General features: G+C 38.8%; 1 protein-coding gene across 2 annotated transcripts; it reads right to left on the bottom strand.

The window, feature by feature from the left end:
* Positions 1 to 1,452: 1,452 nt before the first annotated feature.
* On the bottom strand, positions 1,453 to 22,430 carry MRE11 (MRE11 homolog, double strand break repair nuclease). Of its 2 annotated transcripts, XM_071733911.1 has the most exons (20): positions 22,247 to 22,430; positions 21,687 to 21,799; positions 21,073 to 21,205; positions 20,056 to 20,216; positions 18,943 to 19,030; positions 17,897 to 18,038; positions 17,238 to 17,352; positions 15,478 to 15,663; positions 14,833 to 15,004; positions 14,043 to 14,123; positions 13,387 to 13,513; positions 11,423 to 11,523; positions 9,211 to 9,384; positions 7,983 to 8,045; positions 6,790 to 7,006; positions 5,779 to 5,862; positions 4,739 to 4,794; positions 4,190 to 4,257; positions 3,739 to 3,817; positions 1,453 to 2,754 (listed from the first exon to the last, which is right to left on the bottom strand). In XM_071733911.1, the coding sequence occupies exons 2-20, from the start codon at positions 21,704 to 21,706 to the stop codon at positions 2,704 to 2,706; spliced, it is 2,118 nt and encodes a 705-aa protein (XP_071590012.1). In that variant the 5' UTR covers positions 21,707 to 21,799; positions 22,247 to 22,430; the 3' UTR covers positions 1,453 to 2,703. The 2 variants fall into 2 exon arrangements, with proteins under 2 accessions (XP_071590012.1, XP_071590022.1); XM_071733921.1 differs by lacking the exons at positions 21,687 to 21,799; positions 22,247 to 22,430 and having other exon boundaries at positions 20,056 to 20,197; positions 21,073 to 21,196.
* Positions 22,431 to 22,482: the final 52 nt, after the last annotated feature.

The raw sequence follows: 22,482 nt of genomic DNA on the forward strand, positions 1-22,482 counted from the left end.
AATTTATAGAGTGAAAAGTATTTAGAAAATGTCTGAAATAAACTTATACTGCTTGTGAATTTGGGTAATAAAAACCTCATCAAAACCATCTGTGAAATAGCACTCTTAGCAAAATTATAATAAATTAGAAAACAGGCACAGTAAAAAAAGGGGAATAAAAAAATGATAACCAGACACATTAAAAAATGCAGGTTGGAAACATTAAAAAAAAAAGGAATAAAGTCTTTCTTTTTAAATACACAGCAGAGTAGGCATCCCCTCCCACACTCTGCCACTTCCTTGGGAACAATCTTCTTTCACGATGGTGGTTTTGCTAAATTTCTGAGCTTTTCTGGGGTCTGTGGATTGAAAGCTGCCTGAGTGACAACTGAATTTTCAAAAACCAGAGTGATCTCTGAGAAATATTGTTGGTTTTCTGAGTATCTGGGCCCCCCTCCCAATAAAAGATCACATTTAAAATCAGAATTACTTGTTTATAGTATGGTCTTTCTACACACACCAGGCTACATTTTCCCCTTGAAATGAAGGATGTCATCTAGATCTTATACAAGACAATTTGAGAACTGCTACAGTTTAATACCATAAACAAAGCTGCTATGAATTTGACAGCTGACTGAAAAAAAAACTGATAAGGGTAAAAAGAACCTTTGATATGATTCCTATTAATCCTGTGTAATGTTGCTGAAGTCTTTGCCTAGGAGATGCCTACAACATTAAAAGATGGAGTCCCCTTAGGACCTTAGTTAAACACTAAACTCAACAACTCAAATCTTTATAGCAAAACAATTTTAATTTGGTGTGGCAAGGTTGACAGAGGGCTGCCAGGTGCCCAACCAAACCACTCACTCCCCACTTAACAGGACAGGAGGGGAAAATCAGATTAAAAAGTTGTGGATTGAGATAAAGGATTGAGATAAGTTGTGGATTGAGATAATTTCCATTTTAATGGAAAAAAATCCCAAAGGTCATGCATGAAAGCAAAACATGAAAAGATAATTTTTTTTAATGTCACATCAGCAGGTGACATCCAGTCACCTCCATACATGTAGTGGTTGCTTTGGAATACCAATACCTTAACAAATGTCTCCCCTCCTTTTTTTCAGCTGAGCACAACATCATGCAGTGTGGAGCATCTCCATGGACAGTTGTGGTCACCTGTCCTGGCTGTGTTGCCTTCTGATCTCTTGCCCACCTCCAGCTTACTGGTATTTGCAAAGCACTGGAGAGACATCCCTGATGCTGTGGAGCACTGCTCTGCAGTAGCCAGATTTTTGTGGTACCAACACCCTAACCCAACAAATACAGAGCACAGCATGGCCTGGGCTGCTATGAGTAAAGTTAATTTCAGCCCAGCCAGACTAAGTGCATGTGTACCCCTACATAAAGCAGCAAAATATTTTTGAAATGTCAATCCCTCACATTCCATGTAGTCCATGCAACAGATATCCACAATTTACTTAACAGAAATAGTTTATTTAAAAAAAAAACAACTCTAAACCCTCATTTTGAAGGGCATTTACAGCAGCTTTTTAATTGCATAGGCAATATTATAGTTTTGACAGCTTTCAATGAAAAGAAAGAATCATACTAGAAAATTATTTGCCAATATCTTAAGTGATCACCCTGCTTTTTAAGTTGCTACTAAGATCTACACTAGATATTTGCAGGTCTTGATCGTTCTTTTGGAAGTGTTCAGGTAGCTCAAGGCTCTTTTAGGTTCCCTAAATGAAGCCAAAGTAACAACAGTCATGTTCGGAAAGAGTCAATGAAATGTAACTGCCCAAACCCAACTCTTTTAAGGAAAGTAAAAATGCAAAGGTCTGGCTGCAGCTGCTCAGCAGCTGAAGTGCTTCTCTGACATGCTGGGGCATCAACTGGTGAGAGCTTCTGGCCTTTTCCTTGATCTGCTCTCACAGCCACAGCTTCAGAGCAGCACTATTTGGGGAGTAGGGTAATATTTTAGAAGGGTTACTGAATATTTTAGAGGGGTACCACACAATTGCTGTGTGCCTCAAGCAGCACTCCTTGTGAAGCTGTGAGGTTCTAACCCTTACATCTTATTTACTGGGTAACAGCTGAGGATGCAATTCAATCTGAAGTCTTTGGCACTTCTTGAATTAAAGAGCAGAATTCATTCCTGTATACTGACATTTAATAATGGTGCAATAGTGGGTTTAGTTTTCTTAGTAGAGTTGAAAGAAATATTTTCCAGATTCAGCACTGAAAACTATTTTGGGGTCAAAATACTACTCTTCAGAGTTTTCAATTTTATCAGTAGAAAAGTAGAAATAAGCATAAGTTTCTTTATGCTGACTGAGTCCATGTCTGTATCCATAGTTTCACACTACTATAAATTTACTCCTCTGGAAAATTTAAGACTATGAGATGGATTTTTCTACAAAAGACATAACTGTTATTTACATTATTATCCTTGCAAGAAAACAGTCTTCTAGGAGTTTTAGGAAGAACTTAGTTTCAGGCAGAATATTAGGCCCTCCAGTCTGATACATCAAGCAACCAAATTATACCAAATTTGGTTCCACTGGAAAAAAAAAAAACAACCAATCCCAAAGCATTTCATACAAGTGAAAAAAGAAGGCAAACCATTATTTACAGAGAAATGTCATATAGGGAATGCCTTGCAAATTGTTTTCCATTTTCTTCACTGACTTTCATGGCCTCTCCTGTACAGCAAGTCTGAAATCACTTAGCTCTTCTTGATGTTGCAGTGGTTTTGAATGGATCAAATTCATCCTGAAATTTGCAAACAGATATGAATTAGTAGCACTAGCATGCATTCTGAGACACAAAAAGTAAATCCACCTTTAGAATAAATAAGACAGCCTGGTCACATTATTGTGTGCTTTCTGACAGACTTGTTTTTGCTGGTTTTGATACGAAAGACATTACCCAGTGATTTAAAAGTCCAGATCACAAATGTTCAAAGAACAGACACTGACTTTAGGTCAACATAATCAGAACAGCTACTTTAAGATGAGGAACAATCTGTATTTTGCATGTTCAAGTCCATATGCATTTTTGCATTTCAGGTACAAGAAGAGAGAACACAGTGGAGAGAAAGGACAAGAATGAACATTTTCTCTGAAGTGGCCAACAGCTGCCACTGTTCAGACTCAGATCCTGACCACAGGAGACAGTTGGATAATTTGTGCTGGTCTGTGATGGTCTGACAGTGGCTGACAGTATCATGTGTATTCTGCTCAGGACAAAACTGTGAATAAAGTTCTTCTAGTTTAATTATAGAAGAAGCCATTTCCCAGCTGTTCAAATATATACAGCAATAACAGACATGTTAAACCTTAGAATAGTGTTAACTTATTTTAAGGTGTGTTAAGATAATTTGCAACAATACCAATAATAGTATCCTGAAAAATAGCCATTTTTAAATGCAAAAATGTTGGGTTCTTCCTGTTTACAATAATAAAACACACAAACAAATGAAAGGACAAAGCCAAGCAGTAGAAGAGATTATGATTACTGTCTTCCACAGGCAAAATAACCTATTTCATGCATTTCAGGAATGACAATTAACTGATAAAGAACTGAAGGACACAAGAACTAGATATTTTCCTGAGGTCCCTTCTAGCCTTATTTTTTATTATTATATATATAGAAATTAAATCTTTCCTCTGAAATGCTTTATTTAAATAACTGTAAAACAGTAAACTATAGAAACTTATATGGAATAAAAGGAAATAAGACCACTATACACCATACCTCATCTGACTCAAAATCAACACCTCTAGATGTCTGGCTTTGTGAACCTCTTTTACTAAGTGAAGGTGTAGCTGACAACCTTGAAACATAGAAAGAGAAAAAAAAGGCATCAGCATGTTCTCAGTTACCAGATATTCCAATAACTTTCTGTTCAACTTGGATTTTGACCACCAATACAGAGATTAAGATTTAATAGAAATAATGAGTAGAACAATTCAAATTCTTAGCACATTAATTCTAAATCTCTGACCTAGCTTATTTCAGTCGATCAAATTATTGTTATATAAAGATCATCCACACTAACAGGCAAAGATTTATATAAATTCTGTAAGTACTGTTTTAATTTTCTTAAAAATCTGTTTTTTTCAGGTAGTGGATCAGATCACTGAATTCTGATTCAAATGTCAGAATAAGGCAATCACAGTTGCATGCACAAAGCAAAAATACCAACCTTTGGTTTACTCTGGGAGAAGGAACAATAGAAATTTCTTCTACATCAGAGTCATCATCTATAATATCCTGAAGAAATGATATAATTTATAGAGCTTTTAAATGGAATTTATTCTTACAGAAGCATCATGCATAATACTACACTACTATAGCATAGAATATTATTTTTTTCTCTATTTCAACAATATAGGTATTAGTTATAATATGCACTTGACAGGGCTCCAGACTAGAACTGCACAATGTAGAAATACAGCACAAGTTTTGCTCTTCAGATCTTTTAAAATACAGAAACCCCCCAAATACTCATGTATATACATTCTGTATCTCAGCCTACAGTCACAAATAAACATGGACTGATTTTCTCAGACAGATCTCATACAAAAAAGGGTAGAAAAGGTTTACAAATTAACAGGCTGTTCCACTTATTACTGGAACTGATAGCTTGGGACCATGTGCTGGTTTAGGCTAACACTTTGACTCTATTTTTTATTTTTCAAACCAGAAGACAGCTGAAGGCAGCACAACTTCACTCATGGAAGATACTTCTTACCTCAGAGTAAGACATAGATGAATTCAAGGAGGGCTTTGACTTCAAAGACCTAAAGGCTAGAATAAAACAAATGTAACATTTTTAAAGTGCTCACACAATAAAATGCAAACAATGTGATATAGTTGTTTTTTGTTTTTAAGACCTCCTCTGCACAATACCTTGTGAAACAAAGAAGTAAACCCTCTCAAACCCAAACCAAAACAAACTAATGTTTAATTAATCAGCAGCAGCAAGCAGGTGTCTGGCTGGAAAACCTTAAGTAAATTTGGTTAAGAGGTAGAGAAAACTATTACTATAATTGATATTTTTGTATGTCTAACACTTCAGACAGCCATATAGCTGCTACAATTGACTTCTCTGCAGTGTTCTAGGTCATATGCTGACCAATTCAATACAAATTATTTGCTGATTAATTTAAAACTGACTTCACCTTCATGCATTTTGGGTGGGATTCATGTACAGAATTATGAGCAGTATTTTTTCTTTAATACTCAAGCTTATTTAAACTGTTTCCTCAGAGCCCACCCTCTATAGCAAGGAAGGGCTGCTCTCATATATGGGTCTTACAGGGCAGGTAAATTTCTCTTCTCCAGTATTTCTGGCATTTCTAAAGCTTGCTACAATGTAAGCTTAAATTGATTGCCATTAAAGCTCAGTAACTTGCAAACTTCAGTAAAGTTTAAACTTTTTATCCACTGAGGAATATTCTGCATAAAACATGCCATTAAATCACATTCCTTCTATGATTATTCCTTTAGGAATTGCATCCAGTAAGATGTTCCCTATTTCCAGTTCTAGTTGAAGTGTGTGGCACATTTCATTTTACTCCACAACAGCATGATATCACTATTCTTTCTTTTCACTTCCATTTTTCTTTCTCTTGTCACTGCTACTTATTCTATTTGATTAGAAACAGAAGAATCTCTCATCTGAACTGGACTAATAAAAACAGAGGCAATTAAGGCACTTCATCATCAAATAAACACTTTCATTACAATCTGAGAAAGAGGATGAGAGTAATAGATAGATTGAAGGCCTACCATCCCTGATAGACATATTCTTGGCAGGCACAGATACAGGCTTGTAGTTTCTGCTGCTGGTAGCTGACTCTTGGGTAGTGCTTCCTGTGGGCATAATAAACAACATGCAAATATGTTCAGTGGTTTGTTGGCCAGTTTTTTGCCTTTAGCATTACTGTGTGGGAAGTCACTTAAACAAACAACCTGCATTTCTCTTTCCTCCTTCACCTTCTTCCTTGAAGGTGAATAAAAGCCCTCCTTAACACACAGAAGAACTGCTCTGGGTCAGGTGTTCAAAGCTCCACAGACACAGCCTCTGAACCCACCACCCTTGCTCTGATGGGATCACAACAGTGCTGCAGCACATGCTCACAGAGCTAATTTAGAGGCACTCACCAAATCAGTCCTAAGATGGCTGCCTCTGTTTCAACTCATCCTGCTCTTAAGACCTTTGGACATATTACTGAGACAACTCAAAGGATTATATTACTGCAAGCCCACCCTGTCTTTTTTTACCTACCTATGTATCTATATATTTACATATAATGGAAGTAGCAATGTAAATTGCCCAATCACACACAGACATGGAGCTACTCAATTCATTTTGCTTAGGAAACACTCCCCATTTTCTCAGTCACTATAAACAATGAAATCTCTTATAAGCTGCACTAGGATACAGACAATCTGTACCTCCTCTCTACACTGACCAAACTCATTATCTTTAGCAGTAACAAAGGTTTGCCCATGCATTTCACTGGGCAGACCTTCCCAATAGTGCATCTTGGACGAGTCTTCTATGTTTCCACAGATGGGTAGCCAGATACTTTTCTTTTAGTAACCCTGTGAAAAAGTCACTGTGACCTACAAACAAGGGAAGTACAGTCAACAGTATACAATATGATACAAAAAATATTTGTAAAGAATTCTTTTTTCCAGTAGGAGTCCTTAAGCAACAAATTTCCACTTGATGGAAGCATCAAAAAGAGTCATCTTTTCAAGAAAATATAGTCAGTAACTGCCGGTTTTTCCTACCTCTTCCCCTTCGAGATGAGCCTCTTGCTGTTGAATTTTGTCCTCTTGCACCTCTTGCTCTACCTCTTCCTCGGCCCCTTCCTCTGCTCACTGTTGGGGAAAGGCCATCATCTGAATCCCCAGTGCCTTTCATCCCCACATCCAGGAGTTCTTCATCACTGGAGGCTGCGACTAGAATTTCATCCTCAGTTCTGTGAGCTCTAGCCCTGGTCATAGCCTGAAATAGAACAGTAAGTGCCATAGGAAAAACAATCTTAAATGACGAAATGCACAACTGTTAAATCCTAGTTGTGATGTATCATTCTAAACCATTAAGGCTTACAAAAGCTCAACCCACACTGCTATGGAAGCCAAGCAACTCTGACAAAAAGCAGGGATAGTATTTAGTTTACTTATTTTAGATGTGTGCAGATGTTTAAAGTAGTCAGCTAAGCTCTGGTGAATGAAGCTTCTGAAGGAAGCTATTTAATATGACGTTGTCAGTGGAGTTTGGTGAGCAGTTCAAGTCATCCTATGTCAGCTATACACATCTGCTCAGAGGAAGCACCCTCTGGGCTCCACTAACTTCATCTTCATGGGTGGCAGTGGGTGCTTAAGACAACTTCACATGAAGATACCTCAGGTTGGGAAAAGTGAATCTCACCCCAGGTATAATTTTTCCATGTATTTCATTCCAGTCACACATAGCTTGCAAACACAAGGAAGCACCAATGCTATCAGTAGTTGGAAATTCTCTCTGGAAAGATGTTTGCAATCTAGATATAAATCTCCAGGGGATCAAGCTTGCTGATGAGAACAACAGAGCTTCAGGGTTTATCATTACTATCAGTTTGCTCCAGTAGTATTACCCCATACTGCCCATCCACATGTCCACTGGTGATGAGATCACACACAGCCTAAGCTGGCAGGTGTCTGAAGGTCACTTCCCTGGTCTAACCTCAGTTCAAATAAACAAAACCTGAACATTCAGGTTCACAAATTTGCACAAGAAAAGAGATCTGAAAAGCCAAATCAAGCAGTAGCTTAGGCACATATTATACCTAGGAAGATTTTAAAAAGACTTAACTAAACTTCCCCAGGCAGACAGGCTCTTTTTGGCAAGGACAGTGCTGAAGTATTGCTAAGTGACTTCATTCATATGCAGAAGCCACCATTCCATTCTTCAGCCTATGTTCAAAATTCAAAGGAGTTACCTCACGAACTTCTTCATCCTCTTCTTCTGTGTTTTTTTTTCTACTCTCCCTGAATTTTCGCACCTGAATAAAAAAGTTCTCATCAAAATAACAGTTCACTTAATACAATAATCAAAACACAGTGAGAAGTCTTGATAATAAAAATTAATAAGTCAAGCTTATGTGAGAGGTGAAAAAGTGCAAGAGCAACTTAGCAGTTTGTTTAGAGCCTTTTCATGTTGTCCTACAGTTTAAGCATATCATGTTTTATTAATAACTGGAGCTACATCACTGGTAAGAAAAAAGCTTGGGACACGATGAAAAGCATGAGATAACTGTGCTCAAGAGAAAAAGAATATACAGAGTTTGACAGTAAGGGACAGTGAAACATGAAAAACTGTAAGAGGTAAAAATGAAGAAGCAAGACAGAAAACAATGATACTGAAAAGAAAGAAACGTCACAGTATCTGTACAATTAAGAAAACTCAACTTCTCAAGAACAGAAGAAGATACAACAGGTGAGAGGGAAAGAAGACATGAGTCTAAAAGAAAAAAAAATTCAATGCCAAAGTGGCACAGAAAGCCTACAGTCACTGATTGGTTATGGTCTCTTTCAACTCCTCATGAATTAAACCAATCAACAATAAAACAGGTCGATGTACCCTTCCTCCTCCCTCTGCAAATCATTCTTTACACAGTGCACAGTTAAGCTGCAGAACTGCTTGTCATACAATGCTTGAATATATCAACTAAATACATGGGCTCAGTGGAAGCCCAACAAGTTGACAGAGAAGTCTATTAAGGGTCACTAGATACACATAAACGAGGTTTGTCTCTGGGCCTCCCCAAGCTGCAAGCAGTTACAGGCCAGTGCAACACCTGAAGGATACATTTCCTTTATGCTTGCCCTGTTCTTGTGCTCTTCCCTAAGCCAATATGAAAAAAGCCAAGAGATCATATCCAGCATCTTTCTCCCAGTGCATACATATATACACTTCTACATATATATGACTTGGCATGCATGTGCAAATAAAATGAGAATCATCACAACCATGCCCAAACCCCATTTTCCAATACAGGCTTTTAAGTTATGTATGTGAAACACTGTCATTGTATTCATTAATTCCAGAAAATTACTAGAGGTGAGTGTTGCACATGCTCCACACTCTGCTAAACTGGGTTTGAGCACTTTTATTTCTACTGTCTGTCTTGACCTTTCCTAAGGAATTAACATATAACAGAACGTTACCTCCTCATCTATTTTTTCTTCCTCTGCATCAGTGCGACGCTCCTTAAGAAACCTCTGTGTTTTTTCTAGTTGAAACTTGACCAACTCTTCTATGGCATCTTTTTCTTCTTTGTCCACAAACTCCTGCACTGCTTCTCCCATTCCTCTTTCAGTTAGAAGTGAAAGCTGCACTTTCTTTATAATCAGGAAAAACATTTTGTTAAGAAGCATCTGCCATCAGAGGAAGCAAGTAATATTCCTGCTATTTCAGATAAATATTACATTTAGTTGGTTCCAAAAAGAAAACATAAGTTGAAAGAGAAAGGCACAGTAATAAGCAAACATGCTATTCACCATAACATAGTCAAATCCTCCTGCTACTTAACATTTTTTACACTTGTTAATGAAGTTTCAAAAACAGTAAAGAAACCACATTGTTAGTCATATCTAAAATAATTTTTGACATTTGACTGAAATGTAGTGCTGAGAAAGACAGAAAACAATGATACTTATTCTTTCCCAGTTTCCCTTCTTTTTAAGCTAACGTTTGGATCAACTTGGAAGGACATAAAAATGCTACACCTTGAGTCCTGTGTCCAGTTCTGGGCCCCTCAGTTTAGGAAGGAGATAAGAGGTGCTGGAGCAGGTCCAAAGGAGGGCAACCAGGCTGGTGAAGGGACTTGAGCACAGGCCCTATGAAGAGAGGCTGAGGGAGCTGGGGGTGTTCAGCCTGGAGAAGAAGAGGCTCAGGGGAGACCTCATCACTCTCTACAACTCCCTGAAAGGAGGGTGTAGCCAGGTGGGGGTTGGGCTCTTTTCCCAGGCAACTCTCAGCAAGACAAGAGGGCACAAGAGGTCTCAAGTTGTGCCAGGGGAGGTTTAGGTTGGACATTAGAAAGAATTTCTTTACTGAGAGGGTGATCAAACACTGGAATGGGCTGCCCAGGGAAGGGGTGGATTCTCCATCCATGGAGATATTTAAAAAAAAGACTGGATGTGGCACTCAGTGCCATGGGCTGGTAACTGCAGTGGTAGTGGATCAAGGGTTGGACTTGATGATCTCTGAGGTCCCCTCCAACCCAGCCAGTTCTATGATTCTATGATAATGATGCACAGAGGGGTTTTACAGCTATCATAAAACAAGCTTATGAAAATGTAAGACCTGCATCTCAAAAGAGGGACTGATGGTAATGATGCAGAACCATTAATGCTGTCAGCTATTAAACTTTCTTTCAAAGAAAAAAAAAAAGTTTCCTAGATGGACAAATAGCAGTGTCTTTAAATCCCAGGCCTCAGCTTACCAGCAACATGGGAACTGAACAGTCTGGTACTTGTGAGACATTTTTGGTCTAACATTTTCAGAACATCCAGATACAGCCCTGTGCCACCTCTGAGCCCAAGGATGCTTCTGCTCCCCAAATCAGACAAGAGCAGGTGCCTGTCAGCCTGCAGCACAAGCTATCCTAGCACAACACTGAAGATCCCTATCATCATTTATGGGCACAATATGCTTTCACCCTCCTCCCCTTTTCATTACCTGTTTTAATTTAACACATACTATGCCCCTAGTGTAAGCTTTCCTGGAACAAAACAGATTCTTTCACACCCCTACAGATGCTGAGCTACTGAAGGTGGTCTCAAATGCAGAGACTAATAACCAAGCTGTTTATACAAGAACATACAAATAAGTTGGGAAGATGTTGTAACAGAGACAGTTTTGCACTATAAAGGAGGAAAAGAGATTAAAGGCAAATTTTATTTTTCATAGAATAATACAGTTCCCTGTCTTTGACACTGCTGCCCCTCTCTATGGGATTTAGGGTTGGCATATATTTGAAGTGCCTACTTCTGAACCAGTTGCTGTAGGTTCCCTGTCATATTGAGAAGGCAAACAGCCCTCCCAGGGAGTCATTTAGATCACTCTAATGCTGAAACCTAACATGTGCCTAAGGTTAGGCAAGATGATATCATTTTCCCCCCTTCAGAATATGGTTCATCATTTTGTACAGAACAGACACTGCAAGTTCATACAAAGTGGTATCATCATGTTACATACCCTATGCAATCTACACACAAGTTACTTGTTAACTGAAGACACAAACATACAGGAATTCCCATGCAGTTATACAGGAAACAAATTAACTTCTTGGTGAATGGCAGTCTTTTCAGGGCATGAAACTTCCATTAAGAAAGGAAAAAAAGAAAAGAAAAAAAGAAAAAAATAGAAAGATACCTTCTCTGCTGTCTGAAAATACTGCTTTACCAGGTCTTCCACCCTCAGTGTCATCCCCTCAGAAGGTCTCCTAACCAGATTTCCAAAATTAAGGTCACTGTCTAGGACAGAAAAGCACAGTGGCACTGTCACCATCGTTTGCAGCTTTTAATTATTATCGTTTCACTGACAGCCATAGGAAAAAAGGTTAATATAGACTTCAGAATTGTGGCCCTTTTTATATTTAAAGGCTTTTTGTTGTAACTGTGGAGCCTATTGTCTGGAAGCAAAGTAAACATAATGGATAAAATAACTGCACAAGACAACTCCACCTCTAGCAGATGAAAAGTGTCCTTCTGACTACCAGATGTCTGGAATTAAAAACTGAACACTATGTTCTGAAGGTAATTCTAATTGAACTATAGAAAATCACAAATGGAAGAAAAATCAAAGGACCCATCAAAGCACAAGGGTTTTTTATAAGTAGCTCTACAACCAGAGAACAAATTTTCCTCCAAAGCACATACTGATTTTCAGTAGAAAATGTTCACAGTTCATTAAGGCTGCTTCCCATTCTCAGTCAGCAAAGTAAGAATGACAGAAGACTGAAAGAGGTAATCAACTGAGACTGCCACATAGCAAGCAAAGTAACAGAAAATGACCACATATCACCTCCAGACATGTGCCAGGTGCAAGCACAACACACTGTTCTGTTGGCCTCCTTGTATGAACAGCTATGACACAAGAAACAGTAACAAATCCTGAGCTCATGAAGTCTTAACATCACCTGTACAGAACCACAGCATTATGTGCACATGTACTGAAAATTCTGACTGCTTTATTAGCCACCTCCCTTGTACCAGAGGATATCTAATAAAGCAATGCAAAGAACAAAGGTATTTTTTTCACATTCCCTTCCTGAAGCAGAGATGCATGTAGTAGGAAAATTAAAATGTGCTGATGAAACATGCTGGCAGATGTAGTAGCTACCTTGTATTTTGAAAACGTGATTACACAATTATTAAACAAGCAACAAAGCAAAATAAAACAAGATCAATACAGCATGATTTTAAAAATCTCACTAAAAGCATTTTTCATTAATGAAACATGATATTTGAACTCTATAAAACTAACAGTGTTAGTAAAAACTGTCAGTGAAACTGGAGTACTTACAGTGCACTAATGAGAAATACTAAATTATTTGCCAGAGTTCTTATGCAAGCTGTATCTTCATTAGTGACTATTACAAATTCGGTATTTGGGCAACATCTACCATTATTAAAAAAATATCCATATTAAAAAATTCTAGGCACAGTGAGAAGTGCTGTAATAGTAACAGCTGTTACTTGTTTTGCACAAATGCTTGAACAGAGATGTGCCTGGAACAGAGAAGCCAAGAGCACTTCATACACAATGTTAGGGCAAATAAAATTCTGTCATATATCTGGACTTTTTTTTTTTTTTTTTTTTTTTTAAATATACAAACATCTCTCAAGCCCATACCCCTCCATTACTACTTTAGGTATACAAAAATAAAATACTACAGTAATACAACTAAAAAACAACGAGAAAAAGCACAACACCCAAAATCCATTTCTTTTCCTGCAGTGTCCAAAACCAATCACATCATTCTGAGAAGTCTCAGGAGTGAGATGTTTAATGACTTTCATGGAAATCATCACAGAACTAAGGAATAGCTCAGTCTGTTTTGGGGCTGTATATATTACTATAAGCAACACAGTAAGATCTGAGGCCAAAGAAAAAGGAAGTATTTAGAAGTAACTGTCAAAAGATGGTGTGCTGAAAAGCAACATTTTTTATACATTCAGGAATAGAACAGAAATACGTTTGCAATATATAGACTTAAATAAGACTATGCAACTTTACTCCTGTAACACACAGGATGGTAGATACCAAGCCTTTGGGTAACAAAATAAAGAAGGATGAAAATCAAGGAAAGTCAGTGATTCTTCCTTAATAATTACCATTTTTCTCTTTTTGTTCACGCTGTCTGAAAAAGTGTATGATGTCTTTTGGGTTGGCCACCCTATCCATGTACTTCTGGCTAAAACGATGGATACTGAATGGTTCAAAGCCACCTGTATAATCAACCTACAAGAGCAAAGGAAAAATATAAATATGAAACAAACCAAGAGAAGCTACACAAATCTAGATGAGTTTGCTGCCTTTCAAAGGGTCAATCCTAAATTCAATGCTTTATCTCACATACTATACAGAATTGTTAATGGGTGATACCACCTAGTAATAATAATAGCAGAATAGCCAATAACAGTTCAGATTTATTACTTGTTCCTTATTTTTTCCATTTACTGGTCTTCAGGAAAGCTTCCATAAATTAGGTTACAACAAATAATGCAACTTAAGAATGCCTTCCCTGTAAAAAGCTGCTTTTTATGCCCTTACTCAGACCAGCACCAAAGTTTGCTTATGATCAATCTTATCCTTTACTGTAGAGAAGCACTTATGCCACAGGTAAAGAGAATCACAGTACAAAAGCAATTTATATTTGCCCGCATATGGTAAGAAATATTATGTGTTTATACAGAAAGCATGATTTTGCTCTGAAACTTTTCAGAGTGACCTTTTAAAACAAAGCAAGCCAAAGTGATCACTCTCTTACTCGTAATCTCACGAGAGGCTTCTCTGGCCTGCGGGGGTTTCCCAACCGTTCTCTTTCTGCATTGTCCAGCATCGTCTCAACCTGGGAAGCAGAGATTAGGAATTCACTTCCACTTTGTTCTCTTACAGATGCCTAAACACTTCAAGGACAACTTGAAATGCATCCATCTATAGGGGGGAGCTATAAATATAGACTATTATAGGGTGTGTTCTCATGCCTGAACACACACATGTGCCAGTATCCAACCTGAAGTCTTATGAGTGAGAAAAAAGTCACAGTGAAATGCTTATCTTTCAGATAAAGCATGGTCCAGCAGGATCTACACATCCTATTTTACTTCGTGGCCATTATCCTTTGCTAAATTCCTAGGGAAAGGCAGAAAGTGACCTATAAAGCCCTAAGAACCAAGAAAAACTAGTAACCTTGTTTAGTTACTTCTGTCACTTTGCACTGCACAGTCCAAATCTCAGGTTTTAAGTGCATGTGTTTACTCTGGTTCCAAACTGCACATCCAGCACTGCCTCACTTTTAGGCAGGAGTTTTTGTACAAGGACAATATGGACCCCTATAGAGCAGTTTCAGTCTACTTTAACAGGTCAGCCCAGCAATCTGGAACCCAAGGCTGCAGTGAGTATCACAGAATTAGCTTCCTATAGCAACACTGCCTAAGCTCACTCAAATAATACAGGAGAAGACCCAAGAACTCTCATCTTCCAATTCCAAAACCAGCCACAGATCTCATTCCCTGTCTACACACTGTTACATATATATTGTTAGCACTGCAAATTACCTTTTCCATGCAGAATACTTGTATTGCCTGAGTTACTTTAGGATTGTCAGGATTAAAAAGATCTGGATGATCAGCTAGAACAATATCCTCCATGTGGAAAGTTCGCACTGTCTCTAGAGCAATCTTCTGCATTTTCATTTTTTTCCCTTTAACATGCAGCAAACCAATGTGTCTAGAGGGAAAAAGGTAACTTACTAGAAGATAAACTTAAGAGAACTATGATATAAAGATCTGTTTTAAATTAATATTTACTTTTCAAGGACAAAAGTTTAAAATCCATAAAGGGTTCTTGAATCTGTACTTCAGTGTTGGCTCTGACAAACTTCAGTTCTATTCAGTTTAGACTGTGCCTGTTCCACACACAAGCACAGGTACACAGTTCTTTGTATTCCCACTTCTGAGGATGTAATGCCTTTAGATTAGCTCCATTTGCTTCAAATATTTGGTTTAATCTTAAGTAAAGCAGAAGTTATTCTAGGCATTGATTCTCCCTGCTTCATTTGTTACACCACACTCTGAAGCCAATCCTTACACTTCAACACAAATCCTTTCATAATTAACAGAAATATTTTTCCTTTCTCAACACAACACACACCAGACATAAAGCAAGGGATAAACAAGAACAAAAAGAAACAAACAACATACTTCTTGACAGCTTCTCCAGGTGACAGAGATGTCACCACTGAACTTCCTGGCTGAGAAACATAGAAACACTGCTGTTCATTTTGGAGTGGAGCTATTTTGCACTCATGTTCATGACCCCACACAACAAGATGAATAAAGTCATCTAAAAACTGCTCTGGAATATAGTTGGTAGCTCCATGTTTGCTCCTGTTTAAGAAAAGAGAAAAATAATTAGAACACACACAGTGGGCAGCAGGGAAGTGAAGGAGGGAATAAACAAACATCAGTGGGATTTAAAAGGAACTCCAGCAAAAACATCTCATGCACATTTCATATCAGGCACTCTTTCCACTTACTCCTTACACAATTGTTTAAAGTGTTTGGCTAAACAAAAAAGCAACTTACAACTTACATGGCTGATTCATTACTGCTCCCCACCTTTTATTCGGTGGCCTCACTTTCTGGAGTTTGGTTTTTGTTTTTTTTTTAATGCTGGGGTAAAAACCTGTGGTAAAAACCACTGAATTAAACACAGATGGGTCACACCACCACCCACAGATTTGCAGAAGATAAGGGAAACTGAGGAGTGACCTCCTTCAGCCCACTGGACAGAGGTCAATACACAGGGTTCTCCAAGCTATTGTCCTGGTTTGGGATGGGACAGAGTTAGTTTTCTTCCTACTAGCTGGTATAGTGCTGTGTTTTGGATTTAGTATGAGAATACTGTTGGTAACACACTGATATTTTAGCTATTGCTAAGGATTGCTCATCCTAAATCAAGGATTTTTCAGTGAGCAAGCAGGTGCACAAGAAGCTGTGAGGCAGCAAGGCCTGGGCAGCTGAGCCAAACCAGCCAAAGGAATACTCCATACCACAGGATGTCCTGCTCAGGATATAAACTGGGGGGAGTTGTCCAGGAGGGGAAGATCAATGCTTGGGGACTGGCTGGGCATCAGTCAGATGATGGCAAGCAACTGCATTGTGCATCCCTTGGTTTTGTTCCTTGGGTTTTATTTCTCTCTGACTTGTTGCAATCTCCCTTGTAATTACAATTGTTCTTACTATGACATTTTACTTATTTTTTAATTATTAAACTGTTCCTATCTCAACCCATGAGTGGTTTTTTTTCCTCTTGATTCTCTTTCCCAACCCACTGGGGAGTAGGGAGAGAAGTGAGCAAGAGGCTGTGTGGTGCACACTTGCTGGCTGGGGTATAACCACTACAGTTATATTTGTTTATTTCTGCATCACCATTACTTGTGCATGAGGACTGGACTCTTATTGAAGAAAAACTGTAAGGAAGAATCTGGAAAAGAACTTTGCCTGTTCCTACTACCAATGCTGGGAGAAATCTGTAGGCAAAATCACATGCTGCCCATGCTCTACTCAGGAGAAGCTGTAAAGTACAGCAGTGCAAATGAAGATAAGGGTACTTGTCAAATTATAGTTCAAACAAGGGTAGAAAATACAGTATAAACTTTCAGCTCTAGCAAGCAGGCAATACTTAATTGTACACGTTACACTACAAACCGTGTATTTACCCTAACTAGAAGAGTTTGGGAAGAGATTTCCCAACATTCCTTAATTATTAATTTCAAATCTCCCCCTTCTGGTTTAAGAGCTGTAAAACAATACTTTCATTTGGGGAAATCTTAAGAAACCAGTTACCCACAAGAAGCATCAACTAGCATAGGTGGCTTTCTCACCTATACTTTCCAAGGCAGCTTAATGAAGTAATACACAAAGTTTAAAAGTCACCATAATCTGTTCCATGCTGTTACCTATTTTGATGAAGCACAAACAAGTTAAACCAACTATCTTCATCTTCCTTTGGCCTCAGCATGGTTACTTGTTTATTGACAAACATACGATACAACCTCTCATCTGGAATAGCTCCTGGAGTGGACAAAGCAAAACATTCAATAATTTTTGGGGTGGCAAAACAACTTCTTATTTTATGGCACTTTTATTAGCAATTCTATTAAAAATAACATTAAGAACACAACTTTGTGGTAAAATTAGGTCTTCATTTTCATGATGATAGCACATGAACATACAATGTTTAACTTTTACAAGAACAAGAAGAAGTAAGCTTAATATACAACAGTGAGGATTTAAGAGCACGATTGCTCTGACTCAACACACACTATTTAACTTAAGGCACTATTAAACTTAAGCAGTGCTCACTGAAGACCAGTAAAGTCACAGAAATAAAATTATTGAAGGATTTATGAAAAAAAAAGCATAGAAAAAAACCTGTCAGCCAGTGATGAAGCAGCAAGAGAAGAAATGTGACCCTGTCACAGAATTGCTATGTTTTAATTTAGCATTACTTAGACCTTCATGTCTGTTGCAGCATTATGTGTCTATTTCAACTTAATTTACACCTATGGAACTTCAATTACACATGACCAGTCCAGCCAGCCAGACTAATACTTACCCAAGCCATACAAAGCAATTTTTGTCCTACCCTTACGCAGTAAAATGGGACTAATATCTATTTTCTCCACAGAAGATGAACGTCCAAAGTGATTCAACAATCCTGCACAGCTTAAAATATCCAGTGCACACAGTGCATCTGTCTGTAAAAATAATTAGAAACAAATATAAAAACTTAGAACAGAACATTTAGTCTTTAAAGGCTAAATGAAACAGTCTGAAAAGGGAGTGAGAATGTCTTTCTCAAGTAACTTCTCCAGTTGAAAAACCCCATCACATATATTAGCTTCTATTTTAGTACTCACAGGTAGAGAAGCAAATCCCTTTTGCTAAGGGGATTTTTGCTAACAAGTCTTGCTTCATTTGAACAACATGAAATGAAACATTAAAGCATTTTGAAAAAAAAAAAACCAAACAAGCCTAAACCAAAAAAAACCACTAAACAGCCTATATCTTCACAGTAGGTCTTAAGTTAAACTCCTGTTGCTAGAGCACTCATCTCCACGAAATACAATTTGATATCAAATGAAAAATTGTCAGTTCAACACGTGTGCTTTGCTGCATTCTAAATCCCCTTTTCCTTCTTAAGTTATAGTTGATTTTTAAGCTAGCATTCAATCATTAGAGTATCCCCCTTGAAAAATATAAAATTCACATCGATTGCATATCAACAAGACAAAGCATCAAAATTCCAGTTTTTAAAGAAAAAAAGCTTTCAGTCTCTACAGATAGAATTTGTTCTAGAAACTTTCTGAGAGGCTGCCATTTCTTGGCATGAAAAGTGATTCTCTCCTTAATGACAGAAATCAACCTATATTAAGAATTTAAACACACTTCATATTAACCCCTTAACTTCTTTGCGTTATTTTTAATGTCAAACTTGTCACTAATTAACAGAATTCTTTAACATACACAAAATAGTTACATGAAAAGTGGAACAACCAACTAAACCCAGCCTATTCTCCAATAACTGTATTTCTGTACAAGTCTCTATCTCTGTAATATTGTTTTCACAATACAACATAGTACAATTTGGGTAATAATTACCCCTGTGGGATCATCATGATTGCCATGAATACTAAAAACTGGGATTGAAATGTTGAGGTTTCTATCCTGATAATTCACCCATGGAAACCTGAATAAGAAGATGAAAAAAAGGTTAAACTGTGTCTGAAAGAAATTGTGAACAATTCCCAATATCCTCCTTAAATTAACATCATCACAAATGCATCATTACAGCAGCACAAGTGAGCATGAAGTGACTATCAATAAGCTCAAGCTGCACAGCATCAGAAAATTCTTACTCATGGACTGGAATGGCACTTCCCACATGGAACTGGGTATCAAGAAACGATCCTGTTGCTTTAGAGCATGTCCATGAAAACATGCACAACATGGATGGTGCATGCAAAAGCAGCAGACTGGGCTGTACAACCTTTGTTTACACCCAAAGAACCATGCTGATGTTACAACAGCACTTTCCATAAATTGGTTTGCTTGCACTGTAATGGCATGTATATTACATACATTTATCAAATTTATCAAAACACACTGAAGAGTTTCTCAAAAAGTTGTGGGCATTCCTTTCATAGAATCATAGAATAGGCTGGGTTGGAGGGGACCTCAGAGATCATCAAGTCCAACCCTTGATCCACTACCACTGCAGTTCCCAGCCCATGGCACTGAGTGCCACATCCAGTCTCTTTTTAAATATCTCCAGGGATGAAGAGTCCACCACCTCCCCAGGCAGCCCGTTCCAATATCTGATCACCCCTTCTGTGAAAAAATTCTTTCTAATGTCCAATCTGAACTTCCCCCGGCACAATTTAAGACCATGCCCTCTTGTCTTACTGAGAGCTGCCTGGGAAAAGAGACCAACCCCCACCTGGCTCCAACCTCCTTTCAGGGAGTTGTAGAGAGTGATGAGGTCTCCCCTGAGCCTCCTCTTCTCCAGGCTGAACAGCCCCAGCTCCCTCAGCCTCTCCTCATAGGAGACTAAGATTATAAAAGATGATAAGTGAAGTAATCCTGAATGCTGCCTGACAGAAACAGACCTAAAACTTCAGGGTTCCAGTCATGGAGGATTAAAATAATAAAAATCACATGTTCACCCAACATACAAATTAAACCTTACACCCTAATTTACAGAAACATACTTACTTGCTACAACGAAAATTAACTGCCTGATCACTCAAAATTTCAAACTGAACAGGATGATCACCCATGCAGTATTTTCTCAGTGACTCCAAACAAGAGTGCAGTGTTTTTCTGGAAGGTTTGTTTTCATGAAAAAGGTCCCCACCTAATAAAACAAAGTCCACCTGTACGTAACAAAAAGCTCTATTATTTTAATACAACATTTTGTATTACCCTGAAATACTTCTAAGCATTTTGTAAGAAATTATTTCTTCTGTAGAGTTACATTCATCTCTTTGTAGAGAGTAAAGTAAGCTGGTAGTTGCAGACACAGTAATTAATTACCTCATGAAACAAACTTTAATTACATTATTCATTAAAATGAAAACAAACCCCAAAAGACCCACATCTCAAGTGCTATGGGGGAAAATGACTGACTGCTGAAAAAAAATACCAACCAAGTATTTTAATAAGGGTCTCCAGTTGCTCCTGAACATTTTATTTGACAGGCATGAAAAGATACATTATTTCTTCATTACTGTGGTAATTATCAGGAAGATATTAGTAGCTATTGCCCCATTGCTTTGAGAAGATTCTAGTTGCAGACTCTGTAAATATTTAGCTTTTGAGAAAAAAAAAATCATCATCCAAAGTAAAATAATTTGACTAAGAAACATTCAAACTTTAAAACCAGAAGCAATTCTTTTTCTACTTTCTGACTTGTCTGAAGACTTTGTGTCATTATGCTCATTCTCCTGTCCTTCCTTCTTATAGTGACAAATCCTCTCTAAATTCCCTGGAACTGGTACAGGTAATTTTAAAAACACCTTTAATGCAACCAGAGTCATAATAAGAAAGCTCTCACAGGGGAACAGACATTTCTTTTACTAAAACAGAAACATAAACAGTTGCAATAAATTGTTCAGTCATTTAATTTGATATTGCTAGAGATTTTACCAGAACTCAGCTTTATAGCTGCTGGGAGGCTGGAACATATTTTCCACAGTTTCATTAATTCACTTTCCAGAAAGCAGAACTTACTTCATGTTTTTGAGCATGGCCCAGAATTTCATTAAAAGTTACAAATGTATCATTTCCCCGAACTGGATCTTTCTCCAAATAGCCAAGATGAATATCAGTAGCAATAAGTATTTTAAAGGTATCTTCATCATCCCTGAATAAGGAAAACTTGTGTTAGAGAGCAATATGCTACAGAATTTCAACACAGACTTTAAGGCAAGCTGTTCTGCCCAAAGCTATTAAATACAGAGATTTGTTATAAAATGCTATCAAAATATTATTCCTGTAATATATCACTACTTTAATTGCAAACAGCACTTCAGCAAGCCAACCAGCTTGAAGATTTGGTCATCCCAAAGATCTGGTATGCTCTTGTAGGGAGCTGAAACCATCTCTGAATTATCTAATGAAAACCTGAAGTACCCTTTGTATGTGCTCTGCTTTTAAAGAGATTTGGCTAAGAAACATTTAACGTCTCCCTTCAAACTGGTAATCCACACGTCTATAAAAGCAAGGATGATGCTCACAAGGACCTGAGGGAAGACACAAACGAAGATCCGAGTTCTTCGGAACTTTCAGCAAACACACAGGACTTACAACCTGCTCTGATAGAACTGCAGACAACAGGCACTTACTGCGAGTCGACAGAACTCATCTTCGTGCCAAGTCCCCTCACAAAGACTCTGGACGCAGCTTCTTAAGTCAGATCAGGAAGTCAGTTTCTATCTTTACAGATGCTTTACGAAACCTAAGAGAGAAAGTCAGAAACTTATCAGAAGGGGGAGGAGCCGTGAGCTGCACGATCAGTTTCCCAGTCTTTTACTGGTAATTACTGTTTGTAAAAAGAACCCTCAGGGGAAGATCCGTGCTTGGTTGAACTGCTTGCAGCTCCACAGGACCACACGCCCCGCCAGCCCTTTCACACCGCCCGCCCTCGAACGGGGCGCGGACCCGGCAGGTCCCCACGGAGGCCCTGCAGGAACACCGCGCAGCTTCGCGGGAACGACCGTAAAGCGTGACCGGGCAGAAGGGCACGGCGGCATCGGGGACAGGCGCGACCACCACCGTGTTCACCATCCGTACCGCCGGCGGGAACGGGCCCGCTCCCCCTCAGAAGCGCGGGGCGGCAGCAAGCGCTTGAAGCTACCGGGGCGCTGCTCTGCTCAGAACGCAGGGCGGCGGGGAGATCACGAACCTCCACCGGCGGGCCGCGGCCAGGCAGAAGCTGACGCCCGGGGCTCGGTTCGGTTCGGCTCGGTTCTGCTCGGTTCGGTTCGGTTCGGCCCTCACCCCGCAGCCTAACGCGGCGCCCCGCCCTCGCGCGCCGTCTCCATGGTGCCGAGAAGGGCGGGGCCCGGAGCCCGCCGCCCCGCTCCTCGCGCCGCTCTCGCGAGAGCCGCCCCGCTCAAAGCCCGCGCGCGCGCTCGCTCT

The sequence above is a fragment of the Heliangelus exortis genome, chromosome 1, assembly GCF_036169615.1.
Source record: "Heliangelus exortis chromosome 1, bHelExo1.hap1, whole genome shotgun sequence".
Classification (NCBI taxonomy): domain Eukaryota; kingdom Metazoa; phylum Chordata; class Aves; order Apodiformes; family Trochilidae; genus Heliangelus; species Heliangelus exortis.